Here is a 26,278-nt window from a genome sequence, read left to right as displayed (position 1 = left end):
GATAGCAATGTACGCGCAAAGGTGGGAGGTAGTTTTCTATGTGCCTTGGCAAATACTCACTCGTACAAAAGTATACATTTCGTTCTTCACTCACATACGCAGAAAATGCAGCAGAACATGTAATGTGCAGTCCGCAATTTATATAAGTTACAAAAACGCAAACGAAACCGAAAAAAGAGCGCTTTGTTAAAAACTAAAAAAGTGCTGCGAGGAAGAAAAATGAGAACGTTTATTATTGTCGTTGAGCTGTGTCCAACATTCTTGGACAGAAATTTTGCATACTGGAAAATTGTAAGGTAGTGTTATGGAAATATTTAAGGCAGTGGTTCATGCTTGTGTGTAGCAAAATTTTTCTTATAAAGTTTTTCCAGCATTTAACACTGCCCTAGAAAACCAACGGGGAACGCTTTTGACGCTAGCAAAAAAAAAGAAACGTTAACAAAAAAAATGCAAGCCTGCCCACGTGAAATCTGCTGATATATTGATTGTTGTAGTGAAATCTTACAATACGTGAAAAAAAGAATTGCGTGCATAAACTGTTTTCCATTCAAAAATGCTTTTGCCCAGCATTGTTGAGTATATGAGCAGCAAAAAGTGCGCTTGTTCCGAGCGTAAAGCTTCTCAAGAGCTTCAAACGACTTGCGAACAAACTCCTGTCTTACATACGGGCCACCTGTGCCGCAGTGCACATCGCTTGTCCGAGATCATCGCTAACAAAAATTGTTTCTTGGCCGCCCTTCTGCGTAACATGTTCTGCATGCAAAGAAGCCAACCGGAAGAGAGAGGGGAAAAAACGAACAGATTGGTTCAAGCACGCATTCAGGCTAAAGGAAGCGCTCTTTGTCGAAGCCCGCCCGGGAACACCGCCCCGCCGGGGTCATAAGCACTTAGGCATATAGAAATAAATGTAAAGAGGCCATGCAAACACAATGGTTTCAAGAGGCCTGCCGACCTTGAGGAGGGGGAACCTTCTGCCCGACAGACGGGGAAGGATATATCGTGGGTCGATTACGCTGTCTGCTTCCGGTTTGCGACCGCAACAGCTGTTGGGTGTGAAGATCCGCGCCCTGCAGTGGCGGAAGAAAGATTCGAGGATGTGGGAAAAAGCGTATGACGCTGGATGGTCGGAGCAGGTCGTACGCAGTCTAGGGTTTGAACTAGCGGCCAGGCTGTGATCGGTTTGTCGTGCTCACCGCTGCCTTCGAGCTCGAAGGCAAAGTGCGAGCAGCTACTAACAGGATCTCGCGTAATTCCTTCTACTCGAAGTTTACGGCAGTATGCTGCTGCCATCGTGCCGGAGTCTTAGTGATCAAACCAACCAACATTGCCAATTAGCTCATTTAATCGTAAGAGGCTGATCGGGAAGACCAACCTGGGTCGCACCCTATAACCCAAGTCCCACCGATGGCAGCACCTGCTAAATAAGGGCATCGCTTGACCGCTGCAACACTGCGCCAGGAGTGGTAGAAGACTGCCAGGGACCTATAGGTGTAGAGAATAACCAATTCCGCATATATGGACTCAGCCGTTATCGCTATCCGAAGAATTGCCATCCGTGAACACTTGATCTGAATATCGGAACCGAAGGGAAAACTGAACAGCTAGCGCACCTAATTTGCATTTGGCCTAACTACGCCAAATCGACCATCAACATTAGTCTTCAGTTCTTTTCATAACGTATTCCATAACGTTCATTCCATTCATAACGTTCTTTTCATAACGTATGGAGCAAAGATCGCGTGCATCGGTGATAGACGCGGCTGTTCCGCCGTTGTCCTCGCGGGTATACGCTGACCCGCCAACGTCCCACGGCTGAGAAATTTCACACATCAGCTGTTGTTGTTGTTGTTGTTGTTGTTGTGCCCTTGGAGAACTGCACAAGTCAGCAGCTTCCGTTGGTTGTGTTGTCCTTTTCTTTCTCACCTTTGTTTGCGCTGTTTCAAACTCTGAGGCGACGGACCAGTTAGCCCGACTTTATAAATTGTACAAGAGTGCGATGTGATTCTCGCTTGAGCAAACCGTGTTGCACGCATCACACTCGTGTGCGCATGCTGAAACCAGAGAGAGGAGGGTTAGAGAAGGGTTGAAATCAGATATGCGTATCTTCACTTCACTTTATTACCTTAAAGGCCCCCGGATTTGGGGGTATTACATAAGGGGTGGGTTACATGTATAAATCAGATTTAATAAACAACGAAAACACGCAAGGTACATAAATTATTGGCTGTTAAATAGTAGCTAAACAATTCACAAATATTGATGGACAGGTGATTTCGGCAGTGTCGTGTGGAAGGCTGTGCATCTGTTCTTATAGCTTCAGCATTTTCTTCTGTCCGTCTACATGTTATAAAACCAAGTAATAATAAAGTGACTTGTGCGCTATAAAAACGCTTGCTACCTTCTCAATTATTTTTCTGTAGGCAGGGGGAGAGGAATTTTACGCCCGCCGTTCGTTGGTTGTTGGATGTGGCTAGTGGTTAGTCCGCACGAGAGAGAAGGAGTGTTGCATTTGCAATGTGTACAGCGCGAACACACTCTAACATTCCGAAGGACAGAAACAAGAACATACGCTACATAAACTGATAGATTATCCTTCGAGGACACGATTAGTGCACTTTTTTTTCCCCTGTTCTAAAAGGTGACTGCGTTGTAGAGAAAACTGCAAATGAAGTCCCGATCTCTTCCCTAATTTACACCCGACAAAACGCCGGCGCTTTTATGTCATTTTTCGGACGTCATCCCTCAGGCGCATAACAAAAAAAATTGAGTTATCCCAGTCAATCGGGGGAAACTAAACAAAAAAATAAACTTCCGCCGATCGTACGTACGGGTCTTTTCTAACAGTGCTTGCCCAAATTGTGTTTTTTTTTGCATTGTTTGTCTAGATGGCGTCACCACACATTTGGTCAGGAAGCTCACTTTTCTTGCTAATGGTGGTCTCACCGTTTAGAAAGTGCGTGTTGCCCTGATAGCTAGCGCTTGTTGAAGCTGCTCCGTGGAACGGTTTCTTGCAGGCGAGCGACATCTGTCTGATTCCTCGTGCTTATCGAGCACAGACACAGCTTCCTGATGTGGCTTATAATGGTGTATTTGTATATGATCGACGGGAACATAAAACCCAACCGTACATGGCCTTCCCTATTGCGCATGTAGGACAAATATAGCCCCATCCATGAACGCCGTTTCAAACCTTTTTTTTTCTCGCGAAATGACGGGAGCAGCAAAACGCGGCCGAACGATTCTTCACAGCGCGCCAACAAAACGACTGGCGGTAATCACGAACAGCGCGCAGCCCTCTGCTGATAATTGCCGTCCGAGGCGGCGCGTAACCATTATGAAAACCGGCGGGAAAGGCTTTTGCGCCGTAAGGCAGCACGAAATGGGTATGCACCACTTGCTAGTAAGCAGCCCCGGGGCACTCACTGAAAACTGAAAATAAAAGGAAGAAGACCAGGGAAGGGGGTGGGGGCGCTGCACGCAGCGTCGACGAAGGCGCTTTCGGCCAGCGGGCCGGCAGAACTTGTTTGGCCCGCCAAGAACGGACGTTGCCCCATGCCTACAGAGAGGGGGGGTGTCTATGAACGGCGCAGGGAGCCCGCGGCCACCGCTCGCGCCGCAGTTGTTGACCGCGAAGCTCGGTGGCGGCGAACCCGACGGCGGCAGGACTCGTGCGGCTGCGCTGTGGTCTCGGCGGCGGTACCGCCGAAGGCTTCGTTGACAAGGGTGCGCGCGCTCGCCTTGACCCGGTAGCGAGCGCAATCTCGGCAAGGGGGAAGGGAGCACCCTATCTCAGCCGGCTGTGGGATAGGCGTTCTCCGTGCGTTGTGGTTTAAGTTGCCGCTGGGGTACGCGTCCTTCCAGCTGCTTGCGGGTTGCCCCGCGCGCGCGTTTTCGACGGGGCGTCGACGCCTTTGTAGCGGAATGATGGAAAGCGTCGGCGCCTGCTTGGCGGAATGTTGTAAAGCGTGGACGCAGTTCTGGCGGATTCTTGGAAAGCGTCGATGTCTTTCTGGCGTGTTCTTGGAGGGCATGCGTTGGTGTTTTAGTCCGAGAATGTCGTCGATGACGAAGAAATTCGCTTGAAGAAGTTCAAGGCGCGCTTTGTCGTCGTGATTTCCAGTGAAAAATGGTTGGGGTGACTGAGCAGAGGTGTATGACATAAGTGCACTGCGGCTGTTTTCAGGTATTGGGCGTTACCGTCAGAGGGGTTTTGTTAGTCATGGCGCGCAGTCGATGGCCCGTCAGTGACGAGCTGTGTTATGGCTCCAACTTGGAATGTATCTTGCTTGAATAAACACGTGGGGATTCGGCTAGTCGACGGGGTAGTCTACACAGGAGTGATCACCACAAAGCAAGATGTGACTTCACTTCCGTACCTGTCGTTGTCGACTTAATTCGCCTGATACAGCCGCGCATTTTCAACTAGCCCAACTGTCTGTACTTACGCGTAAAATCTGTCTTCGTTTATGTCGACGAACACACGCGCCCATGATCAGGCACTTCGATTTTTTCTTTAAAGGCCCCGATTCCTCGGAGTCTTAACTGTGTGACTCAGAACATTAGGACGCTGAAGCCAGTCGCGCAACCTTGACCTGCGTATGGAAAGGGGCACGCCGAGGCGCCAAAAACTGCTTAGCAAAACATATGTTCCACGTTTCAGGCTCCGGTAACGTTTAGTTCAGTTCAGCCTTGTCGTAACGCTTAGTTAAGTCCTAAATACCCGCTTGCAGTCTGTGCTTATGCTTGCAAGTCGATACTTGGCAAAGACTCTCCTACCAACATCGAGGCTCGTTTATTTAGGGCAACGCCAGGGCATCGGATGTACGTAAAGTTGGAACTCTCGCTGACGCGAACTTTGAAAAGCTTCAATAGTCGTGAGCAGTTGAGAGAGAACAAAGCTTGAGCATTCATTTATTGATTACACCATAATTATTCGCGACAAGCTGTTTTTTTTTCTCTTTTTGACTAGTTTTCTTCTTGGCGAGCAATATCCAAAAGTCATTCTTAGACTTCGTGGAGTAATAACGAGAAAATTTGGAATGTTGTGCAAAAAAAAATTGTTCAACTCACGACTGTACGTATGTGACTAATTTTTCAAATCACCAACGAACGACGAAGTTCCAGCCGTTTCATTCTGAAAGCTACTTTTCACTCGTAGCGACGTCATTTTACTGCCATATCCTTCCTGTCATCTCGCCCACTACTCGGCTCCAAGCGGCTGGCCTTTCGTTGCCAGCCACTTGGGAACAGACCTCTAGTTTGTTGTCTCTAGGGAAGAACTGTACAACCTTTCAGGTACAGTCTTCAAGGTTGTAGCATGCAGTAAATGTGTTTTCGACAGGAGAGGCAAGTGCGGGTGTTCTCAAAACTTGCAGCGCCTGCTAGGTGACTGGACCGCTTTATGTGCGACACCACCTCCGTTCCTGGCAACCTGGCTTCAGGTCGAATTCGCTGTTCTTTCTGTTTACAGCGTCCAAGCATTCGCTTCCTTAGGAGCTCTTCGAAGGCCTTCGGGCTTGCTTATCCTAATGAGTTATCGTTCACCACTCAGTGTTCGAATCCTGTCCGATCACACAAGTGTTACGAGCACCACATGGAAGCCCGCTTCCGCGGCTGGCAATTAACCGAAATATATTAACGAGCAGCTCATGCGGGTCCTGCTGGTGGACGCGCGACCGTCGCTCATCGCTGCTGGTGCGGCAAAGTGCGAAACGGTTTAACGTCGCCCCCCAAAAAAAAAAGGTAATGTCAGCGAAAACCGACTTTCTTTCCCTGGTACACCCGCTGTGCTGTCCGCTTCCGAGCGTTACGTCGATGCGTTCGCCGTTTCTCACTGCGGGCGCGCATTTTTTGTAACACTGACGTGGGGTAGAGGAGGATGGGGAAGAGAAGAAGGGAAAACGCGGCCATCGCAACGTAAGAGCGTGGCGAGGCTGCGGACCAGCAGGACGGGTCACGGGCAGAGTCGCGAATTGCGGTTCGGGGGCGAAGGCCAGAGAAAAAGCGGTGAGCCGGCCGGGGGCGCTCGCCGCGTCGGCGATGGTCAGCGCGGTGTGACCGCCGCTGACACGCATGCATGACCCCGTTACATTGAGTAGCATCATCCACCGCTCTTAGAGGGAGGCCGAAACGTGTACAGCTTCGGCACTCGCGCGGTAAATGCCTGAAAAAGCGAGAGAAAAAAAGACTGCGAAGCTATAGGTGCATCATGTGTGCGGAGAAGGGTCGATTCCCGAGGACCACGTAGTTTGCGGTGGTCTTCCTTGCGCGGCGAAGCGTCGCAGCGCGCACGAGTTGGTCCGGCTGCAAGAGGAGAGCAGCCATTGTTCGCGCTACCATTACGTGCGCAGCTGAACAGGCCGTGCCGGCAGAGCGCCGTTATAAGGGGATGGAAAACGCGCGTGGCCGCGCTGACTGCCCCCACACCCTCTCTCCCCCTTCTTTTCTTTTTTTCCAATATCGCTAATTGCTAGACCCTGCTCTGCAGCCCCTCCTGTTCTCGATGAGTGACTTTGTCCGTGCACCGCCGTTGGCAGGTAAAAGCAAGAGTGCCGGTCGCTGGAAGTGGGGTAGGCGGGGTTTGAGCCCGGTGACGACTGACCTTGGTGCGCTCTCGCCGGCTGGGCTGCTGCGTAGCTATTCACGGAGACGCGAGAGCGTTACCGCGGGCCCCGTTGCCGGCCGTCCCGGCCGGGGTTCGGGCCTGCGCGTGCTGTTTCCAGCGAGACACAAAGTGTCCCGCGCGAAAGCGGCCGCGTGTAATCGCGTACGGTTCAGGGTGCAGCCTGGGAAGAGCAGCCGCTCAGTTGCAAGGTCGGCCACTGGAAAACGAAACTATGAAGAGAAAAGCGGGATAAGTAGAAGCTGAGCGGCGCGTTCCGCTTGCGTTCGTATACCGGCGCACGTTACGTACGCGTGCTTAGATATGTTATCGCCGCGTTATGTACCGCCAAGGTTTTACGGCGGAGTTCCGCTGAATGTCGCGGTGTAATACGCTGGAAGTATGGCTACTCCATTACTAAACGAGTGTGGTTAGCGGACGCCATTTTTAGTTAAAGAAGGAAAGGAAGGGGGGGGGGGGTTGCAAGTCGGATCAGGTCATGCGCGATTATGCCGCCCGTGGGTGTTGCAGAATGTGCGCGTTGTAAAGAGGAGCTCCTATGACGCGGTGGCTTGCCACCTCACCGGACAGGTGTAGCGAACAGAAACGCGGACTGGCACGCGCCATCTAGAGGCGTGGTGCGTTGGGGAATTTCTTGCAAGTGTGGTGTTGTGATGTGTTATTCTCGTTGTTTAATGTGTCTGTTCTGAAGCAGTCTCAACGTGAGCTGTTGAGCATCACCGATAGTGTGTAAGCATGGCCACCTTCTCTTAGGCCTAGAGGCGGCGCGAAATGAGGATAGGAAAAAGTAAACACTGCTCAATGACTAGGTAGGGGAGGAATAAATTAGCATAAAAACTAAAAAATTTAATTGTCCTTAAAGTGCTTCTAATTGTTCCGCAAAAATTGCGAACAACGATGAGCAGTAATGTGTACATGAGGTGCTGTTAATTATGGTTAGCGATGTTCACAAAAGAGGAACTTCATTCTTCATTGCTTGCATTGTGATCGTAAGGTGCTGCGTTGTTACCGTTATCAGTGACAATAATTTGGTCTTGTGGGCTGGTAAGTAGGGCCTACTGAGAGGCAGTTAGCCACTAAGATTTCATCAAATGACGACTGCTAAATAGTCACGCAATCGTGTTTTGTTGTTTTCTCTCTAACAGCATGCTTTCAACCTGTTTGAATTTGCACTTTATATCTCATGCATCCTGCTTTCTCTTTCCTCCTTTCTCTGTCTTTCCAGAATGCATCTCTTCTGTCTCTTTTCCAACTCTTTTCTGTCGCTCTACCCGTGGCCTATGCCAACTTGACCTACTAACCTTCGATCGTTCACGAGACATTGCGTACAATGGCCGCTAACGCGACCACCGAGCCGCTAACAGTCGTGCCGGACCGGACCGAGGCCAACGTAACGACCACGCCGAGCCCATCGACTTTCGGCGGCTCGGCTGCCAACAGCAGCGCGTCGGCGACCGAAAAGAGCTCGAGTCCCGACGAAGGCGGAAGCGGCTTCCTGGGCGATGCCGGCCCGGGAATGGCCATCTTCCTCGGGGCCCTGGCCGTCATCTCCGTGGGGGTCATCATCGTGCTCTGCGTGTCCGTCTGCATAACGGCCTCCAAGCGGGCCAAGCGCCGCGCCCACTTCCAGAACAAGATCCGCAGCCAGTGCCCGCCCTGCCCGCAGTGCAACGAGCCGTGCAAGCAGGACCCGGGCGTCTACCACGTCGACATGTGCGACGTCCACGGTCCCGTGCCGCCTCCGGGACAGCCTCCGGCTTCCTTGCCGGCGCCGATGCCCAGCGTCCGCGAGGAAGAGGAAGAGGAGGACGTGGGAAACCCGTTCTTCGTGCGCAGTCGGGACCGACCGGAGAGGTCGGCCGGCGGCGACAGCGGCGTCTCCTCTCAGATCGCCAGGACGCCGGACCCTTTCGCGGTGGACGCGAACCACCACGACAGGGACGGCGTGCTAGTGTCGAGGCCAAAGCTGCTGCAGATGCCGGTCAGGCTGTTCAAGGACAATGCGCCCCGCGTTGACACCAAGCCGCTCTGGAGGGGCGACAGTGTGGATGACGGGGTCGTGCTTCCGGGAGCCGGCGACCTCACGGCCGAAGACGACAACACCGACGCCGGCATTGTGGCGGACGCGTCGGTGCAGACGGCGGCCAGAGGACAAGCGAACCACGCCTTCCTAAAGGACATCCCGTAACGTGCCGATCGCACATGTATCGACGCCAAACGGTAATGGGTCACTGGAGGCTTTTAGCTTACCGAAGCCGTATTAGCGTATCCGTATACTAGTTTACCGGACTGCACACACGCGGTGGCGTGGGTGGGGCCAGATGGGGTCACTGCGAGTGCGCAACCGGCGCTCGGTAAACCGGTATACGTCTACGCTATAGTACGTCTCCGTTATGCTAAAAACATCTGCTGAGTGCTCGCAGTCACCTTTTGAACATCTAACAACCTGATAAAAAAAAAACCGAAACCATACTACGTCCTAGTTTTTGCGCATGCTATGATGGAACTCTTTTGCATGTCGCTTGCTTTTTTTTCTGTCACCTCTTTCTCAGTTTCAAAATACTCTATGCTCTAGCTGCGCTGTTTGTGTACTTATTGCAAATGTAATCACATATGAACCCGGTTGTTTTACCGTAGACTGCAGTACGGTCTGTGTCTTGCGCTTTGCGAAGCATCGGCCGCTTACCAAGACCGCAACGGTTTCGTTGTCCACCCAGTCCTCCTCCCACCGCTATATTTCTTGAACAGCGACGCTGACCCTTCCGTTATTACGGCTGCTGTTTTACGTCACAGAGTAGTTGAAGCCCTTATTTTTTTGCACCACGTCTGTGAGGGCTACACCCCTAGGACCGCGCAGTATGCCTATTGGATATGGCTAAGGTCCCTAGCTTCACGCGTCCCTACGAAAAATAGAGGATTTTAGCATTTTTTCACGGAATTGTGTTTTAGCAGCCACGTGTTTTTTTTTATTTTGTGTTTGTGGACATGGTATAAATGATAGAATGATGTGAATGCGATAAACTTTATCTTCTGAATTCTCTTTGAATGCATGATCTGCTAAAGAACGCGCTAACTAGCGCGTCAATCACTGCGGCACTGGCAGCAGTGCGCCTGCATGCTTCTATGGGATATATCACGATGCTGGCGCCTGTCGAAAACAGTATTGCCGCATTTGCACGAATACGACGCGAGTTTTTGTCCTTGAATAGTCTACTTCGGAAAGTACCTCGGGTTCTATCTAAAACAAAAGTACGAATATAGCGCGATTTTATTTGTTTTCGCTGTTCTTTGAGGTACCCACAGCGAGCTCGCCCGCCAGGTTCGAGAGATGCGAGGAAAAGCCAACTTCTCGACGACCTCTATCATTGAGGAGAAGAGCGCGGCAGGCGATGGCGAGAACGATTTGCCATAAACGTGGAAAGAATTAAGACGGCGCGCGGGCCACCGTGAAAGAAGAGAAGGCAGTGAAACAGAGGTAGGGAGTAGGGAAGGGATTAAAAGTGCGAACGTGCTCACAACTGTGCAGCACGAAACAAGAAGCATCGCGCGAAAGACTAACGCGCGGAATGTCCCGGATTTTTCCTTCTCAACTCGCAGAATTTCAAATTTCCCGCTGTTAAAATTTACAGAGGCTTTAGATTTATGGAAACTCGCCAAGCTCGATGGCTGGTTGAGGCTCTTCTATAAGCACACTCAGCGCAGTCTTCAAACTGATTTGGCGTCTTCTTTTTTTTTTGTCTGCGCAGGTACGCATTCCTCCTGTCGACCACAGCGCAAGCGTAAGCAGCCGCCGCCATGATCTTCGGAATCATGCTGGGCATCGTGCTGTTCGTGGGCATCAGCATCACGCTCATCGGGCTGTACGTGGCGTTCAAGCGCTTCTGCTCGGACGCCAAGGACTACGGCATGATCAACGCCAACTCCAGCATTAAGCACGGCCGCCTCTACCCGGTGCTCAACTACAAGGACTGCGACGACGACGGGCCCGGTGGGTCCGGCTCGACAACTCAGTGCCTGGACAACCACGACCTGGACGTGCCGGAGATCAAGGTGCCCGGGAGTCCCGACCACCACGAAGACCTGAGCTGCATGCCGCTGACGGCGGATAAGGAGCCCGACTACGCGACGCCCGTGAGCCTGACCAAGCCTTACGGCGCGCCGCCGGCGTCTTCGCAGGAGCACCATTCTGAGGCGGCCACGTCATCGTCCTGGAAGCCGCCCGAGGAGCACCACGCCGTGAGCCACGTCAACGAGGGCTTCCACGGAGGTCCACCCGAGTCTTCGAGCGGAGGTGCAGGGTTCGGAGCCCCCGCTGCCGTTCATGACGCGGACGCTGACGGCGAGGAGTGAATTCATCGAACTTGTGGGGCGTGGTAGGGGGGTGCGGACGAAGCGATTGTTCATGTCTGTGTGCGGCGACCTTGAAAAGCTGTTGCTTCGTCCGGATCGAAGCTGGAGTGAACGGAGGCAACACACGCTTGAGCCTGTTTTGGCCGTCCTTGGACGGGACGCATTCTTTACCTTAATCACTACATTTTCACCGTGCACTATCAACAGGGCCTTCAACAGACGCTCTTTGCTGTAAAAGCACGCGGGTGGTTACGTCACCCGGCCGAGTTGTCTCCTTGGCCGTTTCGAAACTTTTCAGCTTTTTTCTAAACAATCGCTGCCTTCAGCTCCTCAACGGCACGAATAGCCCTTGGCCCCGGGCGATGATTCCGCGTGAAATGGTGAACGCAGTACAGCAAGAATCTCACCTGTAACGCGACATCTGCTGGCGTGGGGCTCCCGAAGGGCCCTCGATGCCGTGCGGAAGGAGCGACGTGGTTGCGGTCCATCCCTCGCATGCACTCATTAATCATGCGCTATCACTATGCCTAACAGTTTTCGTCACCCGACCACCGAGAGAGGTGCGCGAACATTCCCTTTGAATGCCAAACTACTGCCAGAACGACCGTACATCCCGATGCCCATGCTCCTGCATTAATGCCGTTATCTCTCTCTTTTCCGCGGCAGAAATGCTGTCATCATCATTAGTGCATCGTTTTCGGCGTCGCATGCATCTTCACAATAGCGGTGACCAGGAGAGTGTCAACGACACAAATAGCACGCGAGGTCACCGGAGTAACATTATTTCATTGACACCATGTGCCTACGGGAGATAAGCGCAAATCGACCTTTGTATATTTGCTGATCAACTGATTAGCAACCGTTCCGAATATAGCAGGACACGGTTCTCTGCAGAGCAATGTGAAAACGCATACTTGTTACTCATATCCAGCTATCGTGCTACTGAACACGTTCTTACGTTTCCTTGCGGGTCTTCCGCCCACTCTTTGAAGCGTATTACTCCACTGGTTGTAGACGCTCGTTTCCCCTATACGCTATTCTTTATTATCTCCGCTAATGCATTTCAACCTGCTTGCTTGTCTTCTTTTTTTCTTCTTGTTCTTGTATTTCGCCTGGTTGCCGGGCACAGCGGATAGACGACAGCGAGATATGTAAATATATACTGTACATGTGTGTGCTGTCCTTGTGCAGGGTCTGTTTGTACGATACATGCTCCAACCACAATAGCTGGTTGAACTCAGTGTGACATTTATCATACGCCATATACCGATTTCCCACTGTTAAGCTTGCAGCAGTAATGAAGCTAAATGACTAACATTCGACTTGAGAAGTCTCCCTTATATATCTTGTTGCCGTGTGTTTCGCGTGGAGGCCGGTACACTTTGTTTCCTAGTGTGTTTTGTGTACGTGCAGAATGTTAGTTGTCCCGTGCAAGTGATTTGCATGCGAGATTTTTTTTTACCTTATATTCACTCTTCATTGTTGAAGTCGTTTCGTATGCAGTCGAGCCTCGTTATAACGAAACGGTGTATTAGGAAATAATGGATATAACGAAGCAATGGCGATTCCCCTTGAAAGCTCGGTCAACTACGGGCTATATCGAAGCTGCGGCTATAACGAAGTAATCGCCGGGCCCCTTCAGCTTCGTTGTAACGAGGTTCAGCTGTAATACTCCAATGCATGGCTGCCAGAATCGTTTTCTATACTCTGGTTATGAGCTGTTCTCATAATTTTTTAGGGTAGTTAAGCCGACAGTCGATGTCGGAAATGCCCAATCATCACGCGGCGGTGGCTATATGTAACCTGATTTTACCACCGATTTTTTTTTATCGTTCACTTGCTGCTTTCGCGCAAGGCGCGTAGTACCAAGAATATGTGTGCACATATCGTTTTATGCGAAGCATCTTTGCGAGAACCCCGCATCGGTTTCTCAAGCCCGATTCTAGAAACCTGGACTCTGCTGAGCACTCACGGGCGATGTCCCCGAAAACGAGAGCTTAATGAAGTTTGATTGCAAATTGATGTGAATGAACTTACGGTGATTTTATTGGTTATAAATTTGAGCTGAATGATGAGCGTAAATTTGAAGGCCATTTATTTTGGCACGTATTTTATGGATCACTTTAATAAGTATGCGTAGTTTTCGAGAAAAACTCGCATTGGTCGCTCTCGTATTCTCAAATTTCTCGGATGCTCCTTTTTGCACATGTCCTGTGTTGTGGCACAAAGGAGAGCTAGCTATCCTCACCTGCTTTCTTGGCGAGTACTATTGAGCGCGTGACTGAAAAAAAAAACTAAAAATAACTGAACGTTGTAACGGTGTCATCTGATTCGCAGTTTTAAATAATTAGAGTAAAAGTCGGTAATTAAACCTAACTATATGACTACCTTTCCTACGGTCGCGACAGGCCTGAAAAAAAAAACAATGAGCAAAACTTGTTCCGATTCGAATTCTCTGAACAGTTAACACCGAGTTTATCCTCTATTACAAATCCTTAACCGAGCCAAGGCTCACTGCGCTAACAAAATTTGACTAGGTGTTTGTATTAAATCGCAATACTAAAGCTATCTTGACGTCGTGCTACTCACCCGTTGCTGCACGAATCGTTAAACGGTTACCACAGTAATACTGAGCAAAGATGCTTCGCACTGCATGCGTTTTTTTTCCTCTCTTGTATTCCTAATTATTTAGTTGTAGTAGGATGTAGTGATAGACCATTGCTGCTTCGCCATAAAAGCTGGCTTCCTTCTATCTTTTGTGCCCGTTTTAATGCAGAAAGGTCCGATTAGAAGTCTGTTGGTCACGAAAATTCTACAGCGGGCCACAGACTGATAAGTCGGTGGGTCGAAATCCACGTTAATATTTTTGATGCCATGCGCGAATTTTCTGAACTGCGCTCTTCTAACACTAAAACTATCCACCCACTGATAGTTTATGAAAAGTACTCAAGGATATTTCGCCTTCCTTCGTGGAGATGAAACCATAGCGACCCAGCTGTCATCTCGACTTCATGTAAGCAGCGGCTTTAAAGTTGGAAGTTCATCAGCACCACCTGGATAATACCATTGGTCCGGACTGAAAACCGGTAGTTTTCATTTACTAAACACTACAGCTCTGACAGCAACTCATCCACCTCGAACAAAAATCCCATACGCAGCTATTAACCCCGTATAAATTATCGCTCAAAATAGCTGTTCTCATTGCCCCTGCGTTTGCCTCGACAGGCATTGGTCACGGAATGGAATCTTTGCGATGAATTTACTTTTTGATCTCTAAGTCCCGCAGTGACGCCTATTGCTCACTCAAGGCATTACTCACGGTTGCCAGCTTTCATAGGCAAGCAGGCAAAGGTTGCTTGTTTTCGCCTAGCTTGCGCGAATCTTATAACCCTCTGCTTTTTTGCCATTTAGACGCATATAACCCATTATATTGCTGCTTAGATTCATATAGCCTATAGCCAGCCAGATGCTGCCATCTAGATTAATTTCATGGCGCATTCTAGAGCTGTGCTTGACAACTCGAGGTGCAGAATATGTCCAGTCTCAGTTTGCAGAATTTCTTTCAGGAAAAAGAAATCGCAGACCCGTGAATAAAAACGTCTCGTTAATCTGGGTAAAGATATTTCTTTACACTTTGTTGTTATGTCCGTATGTTCTCTTTTTAGTTTGAGGATTTCGTGCGAACTTCGGCCCTTTTTTTTTGCCTTTGTGTCTGTTATATGAGTGTCCTCCGTGAGCTTCGGTGAATGTTCCGGTCTGTGTATGTGTTTGTCACGTGCCCTGAGTGAGAAATAGTCTCGAGTGTTCGGTGGTAAGCTGTGATGGAAGCTGCGCGCAATTCTGCAAATGAGTTTCCCCGAACGCCACAGTTATGCCTTTCTTCGGCCAAAAAAATAAAAATAAAATAGAACGAGCTCGTCGGGACGACTACAGAAAGGATAAAACGCATGATGAAAATGTACACAAAACTACGCACTCACGAAGCTTTGTATTCGTTCGAACGACGAAGTCCAGTCATCTGTATTGGGCATGCTAAACTGTGCGGGGAAGCTCGCTTTTAAGAATGCGAAATCTCCGAATACGTGGCTACGACGGTTTCGCTATACCGCGTAGTTTCGCATTCTCCGTTTTGTTGCAGGGAATTTCTACTCCGCTGCGCAAAACAACTCACAACGTTGCACCTCTTAAGGTAAAAACCGCAATCGACCTCGGTGATCTATCTAAGGAAAATAACTGCAATAAATGCAAATTCTATGCTCGTTCCACGTAGCAGAAATTGCAACTCCGCTTTGAGTTTCGCTAGTAAGAGCGAACGAACTCCCGTGAGTGATCCTTCCGCGTGAATTTGCATTGTTACAACTGGTGCACATCGTTTGAGCTTCTTCCTTGTGCGTCTGCATGCACGGCGTTTCCCTGTGGTGAGTGGAACACCCGTAGTCCTCTGTCTGTTATTGTTTTTTGTTTGCTTGCTGTTGTTACGCGGCGGTTACACGTTTGCTCTGTCACTCATGTCGAGCGCTGTGTTTTTTTTTGTGTGTGGGTGTTAATAAAAGGCCGATCCACGTCACTGACATCGACCGCCGCCGGTGGTTGTGTGCTGCTTGACAGACAAGTGAGGCAACACAATGCCCGCTCCCCTTTGTGTGCAAATATTAGCCAGGAATGCATTACAGATGAGCGCGCTCGAAAGGGAGGCGGAGAGGGAGGGAGGAAGAGGTGGAAAAGTGAATGTGTGTGTGTGAGAGAGAGAGAGAGTTGCTCCCGGCACAATGTGGCTCCGGCTAGGCTATATCTACGTGCTTTCTGGTAGTACAGTATGAGACAAGTCTTCAGCGCACGCCGTCAGATTTCGCAATTGAGATCAGCAAAGTTAGGGTGCCGGGATATGCCCGCCCGCACTGAAGCAAAGTCAAACAAGCAGCTAACAACAGACCAATGTCTTCTAGGTTTAGTGTATGCGGATGATACTTTATGGGGTTTAAAGTCTCAAAGCTACTCGGGCTACGAGAGAGGCCGTAGTGTAGGGCTCCGGATAGTTTCGACCTCCTGAGGTTCTTTAACGCGCACTCACATCGCACAGACGGATGATGTGGTACTTCTTGCAGATAGCCAAAGCAAGCTACAACCGCTCTCAGAATGTGTGGGAAGGAAGCGGCAAACATTGGATTCTAATTCAGTGTTGAACAATCGGGCGTTAATGGCATTTAACGACAGTAGGACTGGAAAAGTACTGACACAGGAACGTAAAATATCGCGCGTAATGAGAAGTGCAAATATATGAAGGTGGACAAATGAAGGAAAAAATATTTAAAGACCCACGAACATCTGAAGACGAAAGGAAAGATGAATGTACAAATTGTGCTTAAAATCCGACGTGCCCCAAAGTAGACTAGAGATTAGCATATCCTTTTAAACGAACACTGACCAAAGTCATAAAGGAAAAAAATAACCGTAAGAGAATTGACGTTTCGGCACCACTACGGGTGCCTTGTTCACAATGGGATGAAAAACGAGACGGGCTGCTGCTTATGTAGGGAAAACGTTGCCTATCGTGCGGATGTATATCTCGGGTAGATTGCCCTGCGTCCTGTTAATCGCTTGGCTTGTCATTTGTATGTGAAGGGATTCCTTGAGCAGACGCGTTTCTATGGAGACATCTGTGTAAAAAGTCGTTTTAAAAGGTCGGTAGTGCAAGAAACTGGCAATCGCCTGCTGGTCCATGACGATGTTGTCACGCAGTGTTTTTTTTTAACTAATATTTTCCGCTAACATATGAATGAATGAATGAATGAGTTGTTTATTTAGAAAGGGAGGCTCACGTAACTAAAGCGCGCTACTTGCTCGAACGACTGCTAACTAAACTATAGTGTGCTTCTAGCAACGAGCAGCAGTTTTTTTTTTTTAGCATTCGCCTCACGTTACGTAGGACACCCCGTATATACCGACTGTGCAGTGTTTCCTAGGGCCAGGAGTTCAGTGTTTGGGGGCAAAGGATCAAGTGATATATAGAATTGTCTTATTTCCCCAGTGAAGTATATTGAACGCATAATGAGCGCGCCTTGGACCGCTGTACCGTCGGGCAGAGTATACAGCGATACGTCTTATTTTCGCGACCAGTATCTTGGACATGATTTCTTTCGTCACTTGCTTTGTGTGCACACGATTCATCTGGAAGGGAAGAACATGCAACGCCACCGGTGCAGACCGCCCGGCGACGCTCGGAGCGATACCAGACGCCCGGCGGATTGCGGATGCTCCTTTTTGCTATATTTGCATTCGTCCCCTGTGCACGTGCGCCTGAAAGACGACTACGGGAACCTCGCTGGCTGGGAACAGCGGATGAGGCGCTGCGCCGCCTTCGGCTTGTATATCCGAAACCAGCGGACGCGACGCGCCTCAGTCGCTCTGCTATACGCTTCTTCTGCGCTGGCGTCGGGATTGTGCGTTTTGTGTGCGGTAGCACTACTAGGCGCATTTTCCGATTTCGGGCATACATACTATCGCGGACAAAAAAAAAAAACAGGCCCTCACCACCCACATCCAACTTCCCATCACTGCCACTCTGCGTGGGGGCGCCACCTGACAATGGAATTCTTGTGTCGAGACTGGCGCAGTGGTCCCGTTTTGACACGAGAAGTGCTTTGTCAGGTGGCGCCCCCACACAAAGTGGCAGTGATGGGAAGTTGGAGGAGGGGGGAGAGTTATCTTGCTTTTGTACACTATAATACGTACATGTCTGAAGCCTGTTTAAGGCAGGCGGCCCACCTGCCCACTAAGTTATGGGCAACCTGCCGGGCGTGTACACCTCCCGGGCCTTCACCTGGGTGCAGACCTTCAAGGTAAATGCCGTCGGGAAAATGCATTTGTGGCAATGAAGGCCTTTGAGGTGAAGGCCTTCGTGGCAAATGCCTTCCAGGTAAGGGCCCTTGGGTAGCAGGCCTTTACCGTATAGACCTTTCGGACAGATACGTCCTTAAGTGTCCATCGTAACTAGTGCCACTGCACGACATTCTATGCTTAGCCATGCTAAACCGTCTGCTATTTTTCTTTCGGCACTTCATCTTTTTCATTTCCAGCTATAGCTGTGGGCAGGACGACCGTCGTAACGCTTAGACTTGTTGGCAAATGAGAATGTTATCTAGGTCAGAGTGCATTGTCATACCAGCTTGGAGACTACCCAGAAGGTACGTATGTCACAGTTCGGCCCGGCGGTTTCATCGGGCTAAAAATCGGAGTTACGTAAGGTGACCGTCGGGTCGTCTGTTGACAAAGAACAGTGCACGGATTACTGTACCCCTCAAGATACGGCGGGGAGCCGTGGCGGCGCCTGGCAACAAAATAGGCGGAATGAACGCTGTAAAAAAAAAATCAATTTATATTACTGTCCACGAGATAGATAATAAATTCAGAGTTAAAAACGCAATACATTTTAGCGCTTCTTAAGGTAGTGACGACGAATGATGAGCTTCTATCTGCCGCTCCCAGATGACGCCTCCATATTTTCTTACCTTCACGAGGTGGCCAAAAGGAATAGCACTGTTTGGGGCAGTGCTTCGTAACCTGTATGATCAAGAAGCTCCGGTCTAGGCGGCCATGGGCCGTAACAACCACGTGGGGGCGACAGTGGGCGAAGTTAGGAGGTATGGGGGCAGTAGAAATATACTGCCGTCGCGAAGGGCACGTCTTGAATAATACAACAATCCGTTTTTAAGGGAGTGAAATGCGCAGTAACTGTTTCGCATCTCGGTGGACACTTCAACCACGCCGTGAGGGAAGGGAGGAATGAAGAAATGAGTGGAGGAAGACTTGCCGCGGCGGAGGGCTCCGCAATAATTTTGACCACCTGGGGATCTTGAACATGCACTCGAAGTTGTTTCTTTTTTGTTCTCCCTTGAGAGAGAGAGAGAGAGCAGGTCATTTAAACACTTCATTTACCGATCCATTACATTCACTATCTAAGCGTATCTCCTCCCTCATGTAGACATAGTAAGTATATCATTGTTCTCTTAGGAACGCAAAACGGCAAAGCCTATATATAGTCACGGCGTGGCGAGGCTGGCGGAGCGTGGGTGGGAGGTGGAGAGATGGCTGGTGGGTAGTGCTTTTGAAGGGCCAGGTCACAGAAAAATGCCGACATTTTCGCATTCTGACACTATAGTACTCTTTCGCAGTAAGCATTACAGCCACTTATTTACCCCCAGGGTGCGACGAGAGATCAGCGCTCTAGCTGGTTCGCGAAACGAATAACATAATGACCTCTTTTGCCACTGGCAATGAACTCTCTTTGGGCGGACTGGGAGGATTCGTAGCTGAAAAGAAGCATATCCTTCATCGCGATGTGGGTATAGAGCCTGCAATTCGAATCTGGTCGCCCAAATTGGCCCTCGCCGGAGTGTGAGACCCTATATGGCCCCAAACCAGCAGCTTTGTATATAGCCGTCTATTTTCTTGCTGTGAGTCTTCCTACGCACGCTGACGACACCGACAACGGTGAGAAACCGGGGAAACTAGGCTAATACAGCTCGCGCCGTAACAAGTGGCCGTATTCACGTGCAACCCTACATATTGCTTTTCTTACATATCGCTCGCGTGCATACCTTGGAGATAATTGACTGCTTCTGACAGATAATGGAGTCTCATTCCCTGCTTTGGGAAACGTATTGTACATACAAAAGGCGTTACGCTCCACTGTGGCAAGCAAGCAGGCAGGGGTCGGGAAACCCGAATGAGAGCGGCGACGAAGGCCCCTCCTTCCGACAGGGCTGCTTCATCCACCCGGCAGGGATAGGGTCGCTTTCGCCCTCGCCTCCTCCGCATTCTCGATCCGCCACCAGCGTTGTTCGCATCCGTTCCACATGGCCTATTCGGGCACGGAAGAGAACGCCGCGGCTGAGACCGACAGCGTATCGCACCCAGCCGCCACGCTGTCACGCCGAGCTGCCCCCCTGCCGCCGCCGCCGAAAACACGTCAACAACGTACAACGCGCATTGCATGTCTCTGGGCGCCCTTACGCTGTGCAGCGGCAAGGCCACTGGTACGAGCGTTTCCACCCTGTGGACCATATCTCTATCCAGGTGGGTGCGCAGTTCAACACTCTTCGATTGAGCAGTCGGTCGTTTTAATCCGTAAAGCGTAAGATGTCCATCCTAGGCAAAAACCAACAGCCTGGCTACGCACTGGTATCGGTGTGCACGAGAGAGGATCACGACACTTCAAAATTGATGGTTTGCTTTTAGTTTTGTGAGGTTAAACGTCCCAAAGAGACTCAGGCTATGAGAGACGCCGTAGCGGAGGGCTCCGGATAATTTTGACCGCCTGGGGTTCTTTAAGGTGCACTGACATCGCACAGTACGTGGGCCTCTAGAATTTCGCCTCCATCGAAATGCGACCGCCGCGGCCGGGATCGAACCCGCGTCTTTCGGCTCAGCAGCCGAGAATCAAAACCACGGTCATCGCATCGCCTACCTTCCAAGTTAAATAGGCAAGATTAAGGGCATGGACACCGTAGGCCCTCTTCCCTTCTCTATTGGCTGGTTTCTTCACGAAATTGTAGTGCACACCTTATACTCTAGTACTCTACCCCCTCCTCCACTCCTTTTTTTTAACTGCCTAATGGTGGCCTACTAAAGAGATGAGCATAGCGAATCTTTGAGTGAACACACGAGTTAACATGTGGCTTAGGTGTGTGTTACTGTGGGACAAAGAAAAGGAAATATAGCAGACATATGCATTCAGTAGGTTGGCAAATGGATTATTAGCGCTTTTACGTTTTTTTGACAATATTTATTTATTCCTAACCTTGAGGCGTATCTAGCACAACATGAAAAATTGTACCGGTCGTCTATGCGTTTATGCGAAGATAATCCGATCATTTGCATTTTTGTGAACAATACGACATTATTACGATTTGCTTGATTGATTGGTTCGTGTTTTTGCTTAGTGCCCTGCGCAGATAATTATCAACGCCTAATATACTTTTCTAAAAATATATTACGACGTCCACTGCCTCAGTGAACGCAGTATAAGAAAATTTACTACACTCGGTAGAATGTGTGACTCAACACGTGGCTAATCATTGCACTCCACGTGATGGCGATCAAGCAACATAATTCTCTGGCTTAAATGTGAGAGAAGGAAAGGTGCAGTAGATGAAGGGTTTCTAAACTGCAAAATAATTGTGCATTTTGCTTCTACACGCCTAATAGCACGTCCTTGTTTATTTTATTCACACGTCCCATTACTGGAGATTAGATGTCAAGACTAGCTTGCAAAGCAGGTCCTACATCGTCGAGCAAAGCGCGCTCTTGCACTAAACTACAACTTCCCGAACCCAACTCGCAGGTCGACTCTGCCCACGCCTCACCACGGCGGTGCTCATGGAAAACCTGTTGCTATGGTTCATAATGCTCACCGTAATAGCCGCTTGCGGCATATTCGGCCTCTGGCTCCTCTGCAACGTGCGCTCCTACCTTGGCAACAACGGCAACAGCAGCAACCAAATGAGGCACCCGCTGTTCGCCGATGAACAGCAGCAGCCGCAGTCGCCCACCATGGACCCTCGAGAGCAGCACCACCAATGGCGCCCGGACGAACAGCCGCAGCCGTTTCCGCAGCCACATCCGCAGCCGCAACCAAAGACACAGCCGCAGCCCCTACCGTTCCCGCCTTTCAATGACCAGCAACAGCAGCAACAGCGGAACGGCCACTCGTACTACCCCTACTACATCGAGCCCCCTATCGATTACACGCCCCCTCCCACAGCGGAACCACCACGGAAGCACACAGTCTGCACTCAGACCTACCAGTCATACGCCAAGAAAAAGACTGTCAAGATAGAGCAACAGAGAAGCCCAAGCCTGCCTGAATGACTGAACAGTGAAGAAATAGCTATCGCCCACTTGTGAGCTGTGAAGTGAGCTAGAGCCTAACGTAGCTGTACAAGGCTTTTGGGAAAGGGCTTGAGCTGTCCACACTGCTTACAGGTGGCCAATCTGTCGGCAAGACCAAGGATCCGCCGCTTTTCCCAAAAGGATATGTACGGCTGTGGAATAAGAAAATGGGATGACTCGATCATCGATGCGCGCACGCTAAAGCAGCTAAAGTCTGAAGGAGACTGCACCGCAGCGTAGCAGTCAGGTGCAGCCGCTGCCTTTCAGTGATGTGTCTAATGAACTCTCAACACTTGTCACTTCTGCTTAATCATTGTCCATTTTATGATTAATTCGCGTATCTGTAGAGAAAGTGTGATTGCGATAGAGTACATGTATGTAAATGAAGACGTGCCAGTGATGTGATGCCAGATCGCCTGCAGACAGAGTTCTATGGCATGTGAAGTTCTTGGACTTCGCACTGATGATTCGCACCGGGCGCTTGTTGTCGTTGTCTTCCACCTTGCACTCATCGATCCTCTTCGCCACAATGCCGGTAGGAAAAAACAATGAAAGAAAGTCATTGATGACAGTTCCTGGTCAACAGGTTTTTACTGATGGTTGGTCAGACCTTAGTAACAGGTGATACAGAGGTTGCGCACCGCTCGTCAATTCGGACGCTGCCGTAACTGCATTGGCACGTGTCCGCTCATTCCGGATTGGCTGGGTCTGCAAGGAGATTAATCGGTATAGTGTGCAGGGCGACCATAAATGATTGCTGAGCGCCTCCTTTATTCTATATAAAGCTTTCCGGCCTGACTGCCGCCATACTACTGGCTGGACTGCCTTTTGTCCCTGGCGCTACCAATTCATCGTCCTTGCGGTAGGGGCGCGCAGCGGCTTAGCCAACAATCATGTGTCGCCCAGAGAGCCGTTGGTAGCGTCAAGTGAACAAAAGCAGTCCATCGAGCAATATGGCGGCAGTCAGGATGGTGCCGCCGACACTGAGGCAACATACGTGCCTGTATGATCCCAAAAAAAAATAGTACACGCTCAAATATTCAGCAGTGGGTGTCGCCGAAGCTTTTACTGAAATTAGTGTTACAATAGTATCCATCCTGTGAGTTCAACACGAGGAGTTTCCATACATTGTCGTGAAAAAAACCTGACTGAGGTAATATAAGACGTTGAGGTAATATCTGGAATAAGTCTTGTCTCGATAAAAATCCTTCAAGCGTTCCATGCACAGGTATCTCCATAAGGGGAGGACAAAGTTCAAAGTAGCGCCCGTTTATGTCTTGTGGGTAGCAAGGAACGATGTGGTACAAAATTTGCGCAACCATGGCGTACCCCTTTCCCCATGTCAATTAGGGAGGCCACTGTGGGCCGCTGCCTCCCTCGCACCCCTCTCCCAGAAACTTCCTGTTCCTAGCAAACATCCATGGCGCTTCTAAAATATATTTTAAATGTGAAACTGATGAAACGAGTGAATCTGCCTGCGAACCACTCAAGCAGCAGAGCAAATGACGAGGTACTCCGGGTCCATGTGCACAGAGGTAGGTGCTGTGTGGCGCCTTGCATGGCTCCGGTTTTGTGAAACGCATAGGGTGCACGCATCGAGGAATCCTAGAATCTTCTTCTTTCGAGCAGGTTTTTCATTTTATAGTTGTACCACCCAAATAGCGCATGTCGACTGGTAGAAGTCATGAGGCTGGTTTGGAACTAAAGCGAACCTATAGCCACCTAGCTGTGCAACCCAGAATGTGCTTTGCGGTCGCTGTGCAAGCCACGGATGTATGAATGGACGGATGGATGGAAGACAGGAGCGTCCCCTTTGAAATGGGTGGTGGCAGTTGCGCCATGCTAGGCTTTTTTATTATTTATTTAACGGTGTTATAAATCGGTCTACAAGTTCGCAATTTGCTTTAGATACATTTTTAATCCTACATTTCTAACCTTATGTCACCTCTCTGGTTTTGAGCCACCAATAATCCAATCGCTGGCCTCTACCGCAGATTCATTCACATTACCATCGTTACCTCTAAACCTTAGGGCCTCAGGGAGAACGACTGTGCCTGCATCGACATCCGGATGGATACTGCTGTATTCTAGTACAAGGTGTTGAATTGTTTCTGTAGATTTACCACACACTGCACATAAGTCATATTTTGCGTTAACTTTATTTTTGTAGCTTCGCGTTCTAAGACATCCTATCTAGCTTCGAAGAGTAGGGCACTGCCTCTTGAGTGTTCATAGAACGACCCCTTCCTGATCTGCCTTTTACACTTTCTGCAGACTGCTTCTTTTCCATTGAATTAATCTAGTTTTTACGTTTTCTGTTTTTTACCTGTCACTGTCCTTGTTTCTTGCATACTTACTGCATGGTTGTTTCCTAGTCCTTTTCCGCCACTGTGAGCCAACGCTCTGTCTATATAAGTATTTAAACACCTTAGCTGCCCACCTGTTATCGCCCAATTTCCTCAGGCGTTCTTCATAAATATTTTACTGAGATTACAGTGCTTCGAGCAATGCCCATGCCATTTCTTCCTGTATCGCCTCGTTTGTGGCTTTTCCGTGGCCATCAAGTGCTAATTTCCAACAACTCTGTGATTTATTTCTAGTGCCGACCGAAATTTTGCCCTTAGGCACAAAACCGCATTCCCGAAAATGAGCCCTGGCACCATTATTCGTTCCCAAATACCTCCCAGTACTTCATACTTATTGTGCTCCAATAATGCCACATATTTCATTTTCATTATCGCAGCATTTCTTCGCCCTTTCGCCGTAACAGTCCATTCGTACTTTTTGTATTTTGCCAACCTTGGTGTTTCATGGCCTTGTATTGTAAGCACCTGGTCAATGGAATCGTTGAAAGTCATCAGACTTGACTTACAACTACGTGAAACTGCGTAAAAGTGAAACCTATAGAGCATCTCCTTCGTCTCCACAAGAATTAATCAGAGTTTGCAAATCTTCCTGGCTATCTGCTAATAATGTAATTCCAAGAGAAGGCAAGTGTAGCAGGGGCGGCAGAAAGTTAGATGGGCGGATGAGAATAAGAGGTTTGCGGGGATACGGTGGCCTCAGCTGGCAAAGGACAAGGTTAATTGGAGAGACATGGGAGAAGCCTTTGCCCTCCACTGGACGTAGTCAGGCTAGTGATGATCATGGCAACATAAAACCGGAGAGCCGCGCTGCTCTACGACCTTTCTGCCTAATCTATACAACGGATTATAACCTAGATTATTACTAGTAGCTTTATTTCCGTACTTATACAAGGCATGAACAGCAGCGGTGAGGACAACCCTGCCCTAATCTTTTTGCGCACGTCGACGGTTGTACTTCATCCCATATGCAACTTCAATTTTATTATCTCGGTATATTTCCTGTAGGAAATCAATCATTTCATGACCAATAACTTGATCTTTCAGTATGTTCCGCAGGAGTTCCCTGTTCACGTTGTCATATGCACCGCCATTTCTATGCATTAGGTAAGCACGAACAGACTATCATCTAAACGCCCACCGCTTCTGAACCCGTTCTGAAGTTTTCCCGAGTCATTCATTTAGAAACTATGCCAATCGCATCAGCCACCTCCCGAATATGCTTCCAAGTATCCGAGGTGCCTTGCTAGCTTATGCCCTTGAACGGGTGCTGCCATCTGCCGGCAAAACATTGCTGTACGTGAACACCTGTATCAACGCTCAGACGTTCAGACAGTTTCAGTTTCGCAGCTCCGCTCGGGAGGTGGCTGATGTGGCGGTCCCGGGAACTAGTGGCGCTGTCGTCGAGCTTTGTTACATCGTCTGCTATCGCGGGAGCTTCGTGCGCTGCAGTAACGACAGAAAATTGAGAAATAATAATAATAATAATAATAATAATAATAATAATAATAATAATAATAATAATAATAATAATAATAATAATAATAATAATAATAATAATAATAATAATAATAATGATAATAATAATAATTGGTTTTTGGAGAAACTTGAAGGATATGGCGCAGTATCTGTCTCATATATCGTTGGAAACCTGAACCGCGCCGTAAGGGAAGGGTTAAAGGAGAGAGTGAAAGAAGAAATGAAGAATTAAAGATGTGCCGTAGTGGGGGGCTCCGGAAGAATTTCGACCACCTGGGGATCTTTAACGTGCACTGCCATCGCACAGCACACGGGCGCCTTAGCGTTTTGCCTCCATAAAAACGCAGCCGCCGCGGTCGGGTTCGAACCCGGGAACTCCAGATCAGTAGCCGAGCGCCTATTATAACCACTGAGCCACCGCGGCGGGTAAAATTGGAAAATTAAAATTGTTTTTTTGGGAAAAGAAAATGGCGCAGTATCTGTCTCATATCTCGGCGGACACCTGAACTGCGCCGTAAGGGAAGGGATAAAGGAGGTAGTGAAAGAAGTAAGGAAGAAAGAGGGGCCGTAGTGG

At 49.2% G+C, this 26,278-nt stretch overlaps 2 protein-coding genes across 5 annotated transcripts in view; both read left to right on the top strand.

Annotated features, from left to right (window-relative positions):
- LOC144098573 (uncharacterized) overlaps positions 1 to 15,543 on the top strand; it is a 49,683-nt gene extending 34,140 nt beyond the window's left edge. For 2 of the 4 annotated variants that reach the window (XM_077631319.1, XM_077631320.1), the window contains exon 2: positions 10,369 to 15,543. In XM_077631319.1, the coding sequence (XP_077487445.1) occupies positions 10,418 to 10,972 (555 nt within the window). In that variant the 5' untranslated portion in view covers positions 10,369 to 10,417 and the 3' untranslated portion in view covers positions 10,973 to 15,543. Of the gene's footprint in view, positions 1 to 7,847; positions 8,843 to 10,368 lie in introns of those variants that run through there. The other 2 variants (XM_077631318.1, XM_077631321.1) reach the window with 2 other exon arrangements.
- Positions 15,544 to 19,108: 3,565 nt separating this feature from the next.
- On the top strand, positions 19,109 to 22,369 carry LOC144096961 (uncharacterized). Its single transcript, XM_077629769.1, has 2 exons — positions 19,109 to 20,047; positions 21,315 to 22,369. The coding sequence occupies exons 1-2, from the start codon at positions 19,828 to 19,830 to the stop codon at positions 21,839 to 21,841; spliced, it is 747 nt and encodes a 248-aa protein (XP_077485895.1). The 5' UTR covers positions 19,109 to 19,827; the 3' UTR covers positions 21,842 to 22,369.
- Positions 22,370 to 26,278: the final 3,909 nt, after the last annotated feature.

This window comes from Amblyomma americanum, chromosome 7 (genome assembly GCF_052857255.1).
Source record: "Amblyomma americanum isolate KBUSLIRL-KWMA chromosome 7, ASM5285725v1, whole genome shotgun sequence".
Lineage (NCBI taxonomy): Eukaryota > Metazoa > Arthropoda > Arachnida > Ixodida > Ixodidae > Amblyomma > Amblyomma americanum.
Note: the sequence above shows the minus strand (reverse complement) of the source record. Positions and strands in the feature narration are given on the sequence as shown.

Bases quoted from the DNA above. Each gene is read 5' to 3' on its own strand.
- LOC144096961 (XM_077629769.1), top strand. From the start codon at position 19,828: ATGGCCTATTCGGGCACGGAAGAGAACGCCGCGGCTGAGACCGACAGC. The intron at 20,048-21,314 runs GTGGGTGCGCAG...CCCAACTCGCAG, and splicing joins TGGACCATATCTCTATCCAG to GTCGACTCTGCCCACGCCTC.